The sequence below is a fragment of the Heterodontus francisci genome, chromosome 25 (genome assembly GCF_036365525.1).
Source record: "Heterodontus francisci isolate sHetFra1 chromosome 25, sHetFra1.hap1, whole genome shotgun sequence".
Lineage (NCBI taxonomy): Eukaryota > Metazoa > Chordata > Chondrichthyes > Heterodontiformes > Heterodontidae > Heterodontus > Heterodontus francisci.
In genome coordinates, this window is record NC_090395.1 from 57457362 (window position 1) to 57470875 (window position 13514).

At 38.4% G+C, this 13514-nt stretch overlaps 1 protein-coding gene across 8 annotated transcripts in view; it reads right to left on the reverse strand.

Annotated features, from left to right (window-relative positions):
- Positions 1–13514, reverse strand: part of LOC137383885 (sushi, von Willebrand factor type A, EGF and pentraxin domain-containing protein 1-like) — a 202214-nt gene that overhangs the window by 48877 nt on the left and 139823 nt on the right. For 5 of the 8 annotated variants that reach the window (XM_068057250.1, XM_068057245.1, XM_068057248.1 and 2 more), the window contains 10 exons: positions 13252–13348; positions 12557–12630; positions 10276–10372; positions 9282–9355; positions 7997–8093; positions 7301–7374; positions 4094–4190; positions 3399–3472; positions 1122–1218; positions 126–199 (listed from right to left, as the gene is read on the reverse strand). In XM_068057250.1, coding sequence (XP_067913351.1) covers positions 126–199; positions 1122–1218; positions 3399–3472; positions 4094–4190; positions 7301–7374; positions 7997–8093; positions 9282–9355; positions 10276–10372; positions 12557–12630; positions 13252–13348 — 855 coding nt within the window. The remainder of the gene's footprint in view (positions 1–125; positions 200–1121; positions 1219–3398; positions 3473–4093; positions 4191–7300; positions 7375–7996; positions 8094–9281; positions 9356–10275; positions 10373–12556; positions 12631–13251; positions 13349–13514) is intronic. The other 3 variants (XM_068057243.1, XM_068057244.1, XM_068057247.1) reach the window with 3 other exon arrangements.

Sequence of the window (13514 nt, forward strand, 5' to 3'; positions counted from 1 at the left end):
AAAATATAGTAAGGAAGGTAACTTGGATGTGAACCAAAGCTTCATGACAATTCATTGAAAATGGCTCAGTTATTTGGCTCAGTCCAGCAATTCTGTCATTTACAAAACATGGAAACCTAACTTACGTTCACAGGAAGGAACCTGGCCATCCCAACCCTCAGCTGTACATTCCCGATAATCCCTACCGACCATTTTGTATCTAGAAAAAGAAAAGCAAGCCACCTGTTATCAGTGACCAGAACTTTAATTGGTCAAGCGTTACCGTCATGGGAGTCAGTTGCCAGCGATCACCAGAGCTGGCGGGCAGCCATAAAGGTGGGGCTAAAGTGTGGCGAGTCGAAGAGACTTAGCAGTTGGCAGGAAAAAAGACAGAAGCGCAAGGGGAGAGCCAACTGCGAAACAGCCCTGACAACCAATTTTATCTGCAGGACCTGTGGAAGAGTCTGTCACTCTAGTATTGGCCTTTATAGCTACTCCAGGCGCTGCTCCACAAACCACTGACCACCTCCAGGCGCTTAGCCCATTGTCTCCCGAGACAAGGAGGCCAAAGAAGATGATGATCGTCTGTTGACCAAGTGAAAAATTTAAGGACTTTCTTGGCAAAATGTTTTAAACTAACAACTTACTGTATTAAAAAAAATTAAAATGGGATGAGGTCAGTTGAACAAAGGAGGAATCAAATACAGTTGTATTGTTTCTAAACAAAAGATGCTGGTCAGACGCCAAATAAATTACACATCACAAGAGGAACATTGATGCATTCAACACACATTGGAGCTGATTTACAATATAATTTGTGCATTTTCAGAAAGCAGCATGCACAGATATTCAGTTTTGATCTCCATTTATGAATCTAGGCATCAATAACACATCTTCCGTTTAACACTTGGCATCAATATTCCAATCCCAGCATGAAATGCCATCAACTTATAAAGTATACAGATCTTTTTATTTAATTTCCAGTTCAACACTAAATGGGAAACCTCACTCAGAGCTCACATGGATAGCTGTCATCAGAAATGTGAAGAACCAAACATGGTCATCTGAAATTATCTCAATCACAAGATTAAAATAATATAGTTCTTCATGAAAATTATTCAGTTTATACACTGAATACTTACCCAATGTCACAATAAAAAGTAACTCTATTTCCAACTGTGGTATTTTGTGCCTTGTAATATCCATTCACAATATCCCCAGGGTGACCACAGTTTATTGCTGTACAGAAAATAAAATGAGAAAAAGTAGAAATGTTCAAAATCTCCAACAGTTTTCTCAATGCAATTCAGAGATATTTATCATGAAGCTTATTAGCTACTACACAATAATGCAGAAAATCAGGTTACCCCAACTTTGGAATGAATGGCAAGATAAATGCAAGATATTCTCTAAATCTGCAATACGTCACAGCAACAGGTCTCTGTCTTCAACATCACTTTGGCCTTCAACAATATTCACCAGCAATCCAAAAACATAGGCCAAGTATCCAGCTACTTACTAAATGGTGAGAGACGAGGAGTGGTGAAGGATAGAGATGTTAGGTGTCTAAGTACGTAAGTCACTGAAAACCAGTGTACAGGTACAAAACATACTCAAAATGGTTGTTGGAATGTTTTCCTTCATTTCAAGGGTGTGGAACTCAAAAGTGAGGAAGTGACTTCAAAGTCTCTTATCCATCTCTCAATCCACTTCTTTCCACTTCCACAGCATAATCTGCTGTACATCAGCACTACCACCACTAAAATCTTTCTCCATGTTTTTGTCACCTCCTCAATATATCTATTACTTTCACTCAAGCTTGATCAGCAAATTAATGCAACAGTTTCCCAGTTTTCCACATGCTGCACTAACACAACAAATTTAGCAGGGCAGACACACAGATCTAGTTGCATCTTAGGACAAGAATGGAAGTGATGGAGAAGGGAATATGAGCATGATTTAAGTCTGGATCATTACCGTTGCTTTCACCTTTCCTTTATCTGCCACCTCTACATCTGAGATCAACCATGTCCCAATCAACCACTTCCCGTCAGCTAAAACTCCCCTAAAGTTAGCATCCCCTAAAGCTCCCACTAACCACCAATACACGACACCTTGCTCCAACACTACCATTTGCCATAGAGCAGAAAAACAAGACTTCTGGAAGGAGCAGGACTGATTTAATGAATGGCCATTTCTCCTTTCTCATTCAGCTCTCTTAATGCACAATGTTGAATCAATGCATTGAAAAACGGTATCCTCCCATTCCAAAAAGTCAGTCCTCTAAGCCAGAGAATGTCAAAATACTGTAAGGAATGTTTCGAATGATGTGGGAGGAGTACACTGTTTTTACTAGTTGCACTTCTCCACAGGTCACAATGTACATTTAAATTTTTTTCCCAGTTACCAACAAGGTCAATCATAGACTCTATTTTTATCCCAAAAAATACACCAACCAGGCTTACTTAATAAGTAACAAAATTATCAGTTTATTATAGAACATGTCTTAACCAGTAACAAAGCAAAGCATTACCACACAGATTGAAATATGAAAATTCCCTTTTTACCTTAGACACACACACACACAAAGACCAGTCAACCAAAAAGTAAAGTGATTTTCTCTTTAGATCTAGACAAAAAAGAAAATTTGCTAATTCTTGAAGAAAAAAAGAGAAGATATGGCAAAATGTCAGATGTCCTTTGTTTTTGGTTGGGCGTCCCAAATACGCATCGAGAGCTGTCACTGGGATCTTCCTAGAACAGTTCTTTTCAGGTGACAGTAAAGATCAGTTTGGGCAGGCTTTCCAGGAGAAATGCAACAACAGAGGTTTCAAGCAAGCTTTGCAGGAAGAATGCCGCATAAATTTTTTTATTTCTTACACTCGTTTCCAAGAGCTTCTCAAACAGATGGAAAAGCCAGCAGGCTTTTCCAAGAGCTGGAAAAGGCTAAGTTGGGGCTTGTCCTTGACAGGTTGATTTTTTTAACTCCTTTTCACAACATTGTCCATTCCCCAACTGACTGTCCAAAGCAAAACCAAATACATCTCAGGAGTCAAGCCTCCTGCTCCCTATAAATCTTGACCTGCCCCTTGTCTGCAAACATCTTCCCCAAGACCAAAAAGCCTCCTGTTGGGTATTTATCTGAAAACAGCTGCCTTCCAGTAACTGTTGTTACCAGCGAAGTTCAAAAGACACTCTGATCACCTCCTTTTTAAAAAACACAAATTCCAGCATCTATGGAACCTATTTTCAGTTTTAAAACGCAAATCCTCATAAATTAACAAAAAAAATGGAACACTCATAACAGGAAGAAAACTTGGATGTGAAGCAACGCTGCATGACAATTCATTGAAAGTGGCTCAATCATTTGGCTCAGTCCAGCAAGTCAGTTATTTACAAAATATGGAAGCATAACTTACGTTCACAGGATGGAACCTGGCCATCCCAGCCCTCAGCTGTACATTCCCGATAATCCTTGCCGACCATATTGTATCTAGAAAAATAAAAGCAAGCCACCTGTTATCAGTGACCTGAACGCTAATTGGAAATGTGTGACCGTGTGTTGGCCAAATGAGAAATTTAAGATCTATAGTGGCAAAATATTTTAAACCAGCAACATAATGTATTAAAAAAAATCTAAATGGGATGAGGTCAGTCCAACAGAGAAGGAGGAATCAAATACAGTTGTTTTGTTTCTAAAAATTAAACAGTGGTCAGACCCCGTATAAAGTATAGTTCAGAAGAGGTACATTGGTGCATCCAGCTCACGTTGGAGTTGATTTACAATATAATTTAACCATTTTGAGAAAGCAGCAGACACAGATGTTCAGTTTTGATCTCCATTTATGAATCTAGGCATCAATAATAAGTTTTCCATTTATGCCTTGGCATTAATATTCTAATCCCGGCACGAACACCCCTCACCTTAAAAACGTATACAGATCTATTTTTAAAAATCTGCCCATTCAACACTAAATGGGAAGCCTCAGTCACAGGTCACAAGGATAACTGTCATCAGAAATGTGAAGAACCAGAGATGGTCATCTCAAATTATCTTAATCACAACAATATAGTTCTTCACAAAAATTATTCAATTTATACACTGAATACTTACCCAATGTCACAATGAAATGTAACTTTATTTCCAACTGTCATATTTTGTGCCTTGTAATATCCATTCACAATATCCCCAGGGTGACCACAGTTTATTACTGTGCAAAAAATAAAATGAGAAAAGGTAGAAATGTTCAAAATCTCCAACAGTTTTCTCAAAGCAATCCACAGATATTTAACTGAAGCTAATTAGCTACTGCACAATAATGCAGAACATCAGGTTACCCCAACTTTGGAATGAATGGCAAGACAAATGCAAGATATTCTCTAAGTTCGCAATACGTCACAGCAACTGGTCTCTGTCTTCAACATCACTATGCATTGACCTGCAATAATATTCACCAGCAATCCAAAAACACAGGTCACGTTTCCAGCTACTTACTAAATGGTGAGAGACAAGAAGCAGTGAAGGAGCAAAGATATTTATGTGTCTATGTAGGTATGTCACTGAACACAGGTACAAAACATAATCAAAATGGTTGATGGAATGTTTTCATTCATTTCAAGTGTGCTGGAACTCAAAAGTGAGGAAGTGACTTCAAAGTCTCTTCATCTCCAAGACCACTTCTTTCCACTTCCACAGCATAATCTGCAGTACCTAAGCACCACCACTATTAAAATCGTTCTTCATGTTTTTGTCACCTCCTCTATATATCTGTTACTTTCACTCAAGCTTGATCACGTCACATAATTATTTCTTTCTCCTCTGTTTAAAACAGTGTGCCTTTAAGACTCTGTCTAAAAACAGAGCACCTTTAAGACAGAGAGAGAGGTTTTCTTAAATTCTTTCAGAAGAGTGCCACAGCCAGCCTGTTCCTTAGGTAAGAGTAGGAGATTTGTTGTAATGTATCAATTTAACTGTGTGCAGGGACTGGCTGAAACCAGTCTGATCTGGAGCACAACGATGTGCGATTACTGAAAAGAAGCTGTCTATATATCAGCAGAGAAGAGCTGCATTGGGCGCATAATGTGTTTGCCTAAGAACGAAAAAACCAGGGAAAGAATTACTTCGAAACGTTAAGAAGTCTCTGCTACAGAAGTAACTATCTCTATTGCCTGTTTGTGTTTGCTGGAATTCTCAGTGAAGTTTCTGCCAAAGGACTGGCAGTTTGAAAATCCAAGTAGACCTATTGCTGTGCTCCTCATTGAAAGAACTATGTGATGCCTGCTGCAGCTAAAATACCTTGAATGCCTATTTATTAAAGACTGTTACGTCATATTCGCCTAAAGATTTCGATTGGCATCTGACGATTCAACTCTGGGACACCTCATTGACTGGGAACGTGCCCACCAGGACTTACAACCCAATTACTTATTTTATTCCGGAGAAACCACATTTTTTAAAAACCGCTGAACCGATAGTTTTTGCATGTATGTATATGTGCTTGGGGGCCGGGTTGGGGGGAGGGGGGGTTATGATAAATAAGATGCTATAAGGTCTTTAGGCATAAATTTATCTTAATGATGTCTAAGATTTAGTTTATTTATATAAACAGTTAATTTATTGTTGTTTAAAGATACCTGGTTTGGTGTACTTTATTCTGGGTGTTAATAAAGTGTTTAATTTGGCAGTTTTCTGGTTAAGTGGGAAAATTTAATGATATGCTATGACCTGTGGAGTGATAGGACTGAATTGACAGTGCATTGCTCCTGCCTCGGTTGTAACAATCAACAAATTAATGCAACAGTTTCCCATATACTGCACTAACACAACTAATTCAGTAGGGCACACACACAGATCGAGTTGCATCCTATAACAAAAATGGAAGTGGTGAAGAAGGGAGTATGAGCATGAATTAAGTATGGATTATTTCTGGTGCTTGCACCTTTCCTTTAGCCACCACCACAACCTAGATTACCCATGTCCCAATCTATCATTTCCTGCCAGCTAAAACCCCACTAAATGTAGCACCTCCTAAACTTTCCATCACCCAAAACTCGACACCTTGCTCCAACACTACCATTTGCAATAGGGCAGAAGATTCAAGCCTTCTGGAAGGAGCAGGATTGGTTTGATGAATGGCCATTTCTCATTTCAGATTCTGTTCATTGAATACACAATGTTGGATCAATGCATTGAAAAACTGTATCCTCCCATTCCAAAAAGACAGTACTCCAAGCTAGAGGACATCAAAATACTGTAAGGAATGCTACGACCAAGGCGGGAGGAGTGTACTGTTTTTCTAGTTTCAGTTCTCCACGGGTCACAACATATATTTAAATTTTTTCCCAGTTACCGATACGGTCCCCAAAATACACCAGGTTTCTTTAATAAATAACAAAATTATCAGTTTATTATAGAACATGCCTTAACCAAAAATGAAACAAAGCATTAACAAACAGATTGAAATACAAAAACGTTCCCTTTTTACCTTAGCCACACACACACCAGTTAACCAAAAAACAGATTTTCTCTCTTTCGAGCTGGACAAAAAAAAACTTCCTGATTCTTGAAGAAAAAAGAGAAGATATGGAAAGATGTCAGATGTCCTTTGTTTTTGGCTTGGTGTCCCAAATACGCATAGAGAGCTGTCACTGGGATCTTCCGAGAACAGTTCTTCTCAGGCAACAGTTTCAGTTTGGGCAGGCTTTCCAGGAGAAATGCAGCAACAGAGGTTTCAAGCAGGCCTTGCAGCAGAAATGAAGCATAAATTTCTCTATTTCTTACACTTGCTTCCAAGAGCTTCTCAATCAAATGGAAAAACCAGCAGGCTTTTCAAAGAGTTGGAAAAGGCTGAGCTGGGGTTTTTCCTTGGCAGGTTGATTTTTTTAAATTCCTTTTCACAATACTGTCTATTCCCAACAGTCTGTCCAAAGTGAAAGCAAATACATCTCAGGAGTCAAGCCTCCTAACCCTGAAAATCTTAACCTGTCACTTCTTCGTCAACATCCTCACCATGACAAAAAAGTCTCCTACTGGGTATATATATGAAAACAGGGGCCTTCCACTAACTGTTGTTTGCAAGCCAAGTCCAAAAGAAGGTCTGATCACAACTTTAAAAAAAAACACAAAATCCAGCATCTATTGAATCTTCTTTCAGTTTTAAAACACAAATCCTCATAAAATAACAAAAAATATGGAAGCACTCACAACAGGCAGAAAACTTGGATGTGAACTAATGCTGCAGGACAATTCATTGAAAGTGGCTCAATCATTTGGCTCAGTCCAGCAAGTCAGTCATTTATAAAACATGGAAACATAACTTACGTTCACAGGAAGGAACCTGGCCATCCCAGCCCTCAGCTGTACATTCCCGATATTCCTTACCGACCATTTTGTATCTAGAAAAAGAAAAGCAAGCCACCTGTTATCACTAACCAAACGTTAATTGCAAAAGTGTTACCATATGTGGCCCAATGAGAAATTTAAGGACTTTTGTAGCAAAATGTTTTAAACTAACAACATACTGTATTAAAAAAAATCAAAATGGGATGAGGTCAGTTGAACAAAGGAGGAATCAAATACCGTTGTATTGTTTCTAAACAAAAAGATGCTGGTCAAACGCCAAATAAATTACACATCACAGGAGGAACATTGATGCATTCAACACACATTGGAGCTGATTTACAATATAATTTGTGCATTTTCAGAAAGCAGCATGCACAGATATTCAGTTTTGATCTCCATTTATGAATCTAGGCATCAATAACACATCTTCCGTTTAACGCTTGGCATCAATATTCCAATCCCAGCATGAAATGCCATCAACTTATAAAGTATACAGATCTTTTTATTTAATTTCCAGTTCAACACTAAATGGGAAACCTCACTCAGAGCACACATGGATAGCTGTCATCAGAAATGTGAAGAAACAAACATGGTCATCTGAAATTATCTTAATCACAACATTAAAATAATATAGTTCTTCATGAAAATTATTCAGTTTATATACTGAATACTTACCCAATGTCACAATAAAAAATAACTCTATTTCCAACTGTGGTATTTTGCGCCTTGTAATATCCATTCACAATATCCCCAGGGTGATCACAGTTTATTGCTGTTCAGAAAATAAAATGAGAAAAGGTAGAAATGTTTAAAACTCCAAAATTTCCAACGGTTTTCTCGAGGCAATTCAGAGATATTTAACATGACGCTTATTAGCTACTACACAATAATGCAGAAAGTCAGGTTACCCCAACTTTGGAATGAATGGCAAGACAAATGCAAGGCATTCTCTAAATCTGCATTATGTGACAACAACAGGTCTCTGTCTTCAACATCACCATGCATTGACCATCATCGATATTCACCAGCAATCCAAAAACACAGGTCAAGTATCCAGTTACTTACTAAATGGTGAGAGACGAGGAGTGGTGAAGGATAGAGGTGTTAGGTGTCTATGTACATAAGTCACTGAAAACTAGTGTATAGGTACAAAACATACTCAAAATGTTTAAAGCAATGTTTTTCTTCATTTCAAGGGTGTTGGAACTCAAAAGTGAGGAAGTGACTTCAAAGTCTCTTATCCATCTCTAAATCCACTTCTTTCCACTTCCAAGCATAATCTGCTGAACCTCAGCTCCACCACCACTAAAATCTTTCTCCATGTTTTTGTCACCTCCTCAATATATCTATTACTTTCACTCAAGCTTGATCAGCAAATTAGTGCAACAGTTTCCCATGTGCTGCACTAACATAACTAATTCAGGAGGTTACACACACACAGATCTAGTTACATCTTATAACGAGAATGGATGTGATGGAAAAGGGAATATGAGCATGATTTAAGTCTGGATCATTACTCGTGCTTGCAATTTTCCTTTATCTGCCACCTGAACTTCCTAGATCAACCATGGCCCAAATCTACCACTTTATATCAGCTAAAACTCCACTAAAGTTAGCATCTCCTAAAGCTCCTGCTAACCACCAATACTCGACACCTTGCTCCAACACTACCATTTGCAATAGGGCAGAAGATTCAAGTTTTCTGGAAGGAGCAGGTTTGATTTGATGAATGGCCATTTCTCATTATGGTAATTTAATGTGCAATGCTGATTCAATCCATTGAAAAACTGTTTACTCTCATTCCAAAAATTCTGAACTCCAAGTTACAGGATGTCAAAATATAGTAAGGAAGGTAACTTGGATGTGAACCAAAGCTTCATGACAATTCATTGAAAATGGCTCAGTTATTTGGCTCAGTCCAGCAATTCTGTCATTTACAAAACATGGAAACCTAACTTACGTTCACAGGAAGGAACCTGGCCATCCCAACCCTCAGCTGTACATTCCCGATAATCCCTACCGACCATTTTGTATCTAGAAAAAGAAAAGCAAGCCACCTGTTATCAGTGACCAGAACTTTAATTGGTCAAGCGTTACCGTCATGGGAGTCAGTTGCCAGCGATCACCAGAGCTGGCGGGCAGCCATAAAGGTGTGGCTAAAGTGTGGCGAGTCGAAGAGACTTAGCAGTTGGCAGGAAAAAAGACAGAAGCGCAAGGGGAGAGCCAACTGCGAAACAGCCCTGACAACCAATTTTATCTGCAGGACCTGTGGAAGAGTCTGTCACTCTAGTATTGGCCTTTATAGCTGCTCCAGGCGCTGCTCCACAAACCACTGACCACCTCCAGGCGCTTACCCATTGTCTCCCGAGACAAGGAGGCCAAAGAAGATGATGATCGTCTGTTGACCGAGTGAAAAATTTAAGGACTTTCTTAAATGTTTTAAACTAACAACTTACTGTATTAAAAAAAATCAAAATGGGATGAGGTCAGTTGAACAAAGGAGGAATCAAATACCGTTGTATTGTTTCTAAACAAAAGATGCTGGTCAGACGCCAAATAAATTACACATCACAGGAGGAACATTGATGCATCCAACACACATTGGAGCTGATTTACAATATAATTTGTGCATTTTCAGAAAGCAGCAGACACAGTTATTCAGTTTTGATCTCCATTTATGAATCTAGGCATCAATAACACATTTTCCATTTATGCCTTGGCATTAATATTCCAATCCCAGCATGAAATGTCCTCAACTTATAAGTATGCAGAACTATTTTTTTTTTTAATTGCCAGTTTGGCACTAAATGGGAAACCTCACTCAGAGCTCACATGGATAGCTGTCATCAGAAATGTGAAGAACCAAACATGGTCATCTGAAATTATCTCAATCACAACATTAAAATAATATAGTTCTTCATGAAAATTATTCAGTTTATACACTGAATACTTACCCAATGTCACAATAAAAAGTAACTCTATTTCCAACTGTGGTATTTTGCGCCTTGTAATATCCATTCACAATATCCCCAGGGTGACCACAGTTTATTGCTGTACAGAAAATAAAATGAGAAAAGGTAGAAATGTTCAAAATCTCCAACAGTTTTCTCAATGCAATTCAGAGATATTTATCATGAAGCTTATTAGCTACTACACAATAATGCAGAAAATCAGGTTACCCCAACTTTGGAATGAATGGCAAGATAAATGCAAGATATTCTCTAAATCTGCAATACGTCACAGCAACAGGTCTCTGTCTTCAACATCACTTTGGCCTTCAACAATATTCACCAGCAATCCAAAAACATAGGCCAAGTATCCAGCTACTTACTAAATGGTGAGAGACGAGGAGTGGTGAAGGATAGAGGTGTTAGGTGTCTAAGTACGTAAGTCACTGAAAACCAGTGTACAGGTACAAAACATGCTCAAAATGGTTGTTGGAATGTTTTCCTTCATTTCAAGGGTGTGGAACTCAAAAGTGAGGAAGTGACTTCAAAGTCTCTTATCCATCTCTCAATCCACTTCTTTCCACTTCCACAGCATAATCTGCTGTACATCAGCACTACCACCACTAAAATCTTTCTCCATGTTTTTGTCACCTCCTCAATATATCTATTACTTTCACTCAAGCTTGATCAGCAAATTAATGCAACAGTTTCCCAGTTTTCCACATGCTGCACTAACACAACAAATTTAGCAGGGCAGACACACAGATCTAGTTGCATCTTAGGACAAGAATGGAAGTGATGGAGAAGGGAATATGAGCATGATTTAAGTCTGGATCATTACCGTTGCTTTCACCTTTCCTTTATCTGCCACCTCTACATCTGAGATCAACCATGTCCCAATCAACCACTTCCCGTCAGCTAAAACTCCCCTAAAGTTAGCATCCCCTAAAGCTCCCACTAACCACCAATACACGACACCTTGCTCCAACACTACCATTTGCCATAGAGCAGAAAAACAAGACTTCTGGAAGGAGCAGGACTGATTTAATGAATGGCCATTTCTCCTTTCTCATTCAGCTCTCTTAATACACAATGTTGAATCAATGCATTGAAAAACGGTATCCTCCCATTCCAAAAAGTCAGTCCTCTAAGCCAGAGAATGTCAAAATACTGTAAGGAATGTTTCGAATGATGTGGGAGGAGTACACTGTTTTTACTAGTTGCACTTCTCCACAGGTCACAATGTACATTTAAATTTTTTTCCCAGTTACCAATAAGGTCAATCATAGACTCTATTTTTATCCCAAAAAATACACCAACCAGGCTTACTTAATAAATAACAAAATTATCAGTTTATTATAGAACATGTCTTAACCAGTAACAAAGCAAAGCATTACCACACAGATTGAAATATGAAAATTCCCTTTTTACCTTAGACACACACACACACACACAAAGACCAGTCAACCAAAAAGTAAAGTGATTTTCTCTTTAGATCTAGACAAAATAGAAAATTTGCTAATTCTTGAAGAAAAAAAGAGAAGATATGGCAAAATGTCAGATGTCCTTTGTTTTTGGTTTGGCGTCCCAAATACGCATCGAGAGCTGTCACTGGGATCTTCCTAGAACAGTTCTTTTCAGGTGACAGTAAAGATCAGTTTGGGCAGGCTTTCCAGGAGAAATGCAACAACAGAGGTTTCAAGCAGGCTTTGCAGGAAGAATGCCGCATAAATTTTTCTATTTCTTACACTCGTTTCCAAGAGCTTCTCAAACAGATGGAAAAGCCAGCAGGCTTTTCCAAGAGCTGGAAAAGGCTAAGTTGGGGCTTGTCCTTGACAGGTTGATTTTTTTAACTCCTTTTCACAACATTGTCCATTCCCCAACTGACTGTCCAAAGCAAAACCAAATACATCTCAGGAGTCAAGCCTCCTGCTCCCTATAAATCTTGACCTGCCCCTTGTCTGCAAACATCTTCCCCAAGACCAAAAAGCCTCCTGTTGGGTATTTATCTGAAAACAGCTGCCTTCCAGTAACTGTTGTTACCAGCGAAGTTCAAAAGACACTCTGATCACCTCCTTTTTAAAAAACACAAATTCCAGCAACTATGGAACCTATTTTCAGTTTTAAAACGCAAATCCTCATAAATTAACAAAAAAAATGGAACACTCATAACAGGAAGAAAACTTGGATGTGAAGCAACGCTGCAAGACAATTCATTGAAAGTGGCTCAATCATTTGGCTCAGTCCAGCAAGTCAGTTATTTACAAAATATGGAAGCATAACTTACGTTCACAGGATGGAACCTGGCCATCCCAGCCCTCAGCTGTACATTCCCGATAATCCTTGCCGACCATATTGTATCTAGAAAAATAAAAGCAAGCCACCTGTTATCAGTGACCTGAACGCTAATTGGAAATGTGTGACCGTGTGTTGGCCAAATGAGAAATTTAAGATCTATAGTGGCAAAATATTTTAAACCAGCAACATAATGTATTAAAAAAAATCTAAATGGGATGAGGTCAGTCCAACAGAGAAGGAGGAATCAAATACAGTTGTTTTGTTTCTAAAAATTAAACAGTGGTCAGACCCCGTATAAAGTATAGTTCAGAAGAGGTACATTGGTGCATCCAGCTCACGTTGGAGTTGATTTACAATATAATTTAACCATTTTGAGAAAGCAGCAGACACAGATGTTCAGTTTTGATCTCCATTTATGAATCTAGGCATCAATAATAAGTTTTCCATTTATGCCTTGGCATTAATATTCTAATCCCGGCACGAACACCCCTCACCTTAAAAACGTATACAGATCTATTTTTTAAAATCTGCCCATTCAACACTAAATGGGAAGCCTCAGTCACAGGTCACAAGGATAACTGTCATCAGAAATGTGAAGAACCAGAGATGGTCATCTCAAATTATCTTAATCACAACAATATAGTTCTTCACAAAAATTATTCAATTTATACACTGAATACTTACCCAATGTCACAATGAAATGTAACTTTATTTCCAACTGTCATATTTTGTGCCTTGTAATATCCATTCACAATATCCCCAGGGTGACCACAGTTTATTACTGTGCAAAAAATAAAATGAGAAAAGGTAGAAATATTCAAAATCTCCAACAGTTTTCTCAAAGCAATCCACAGATATTTAACTGAAGCTAATTAGCTACTGCACAATAATGCAGAACATCAGGTTACCCCAACTTTGGAATGAATGGCAAGACAAATGCAAGATAT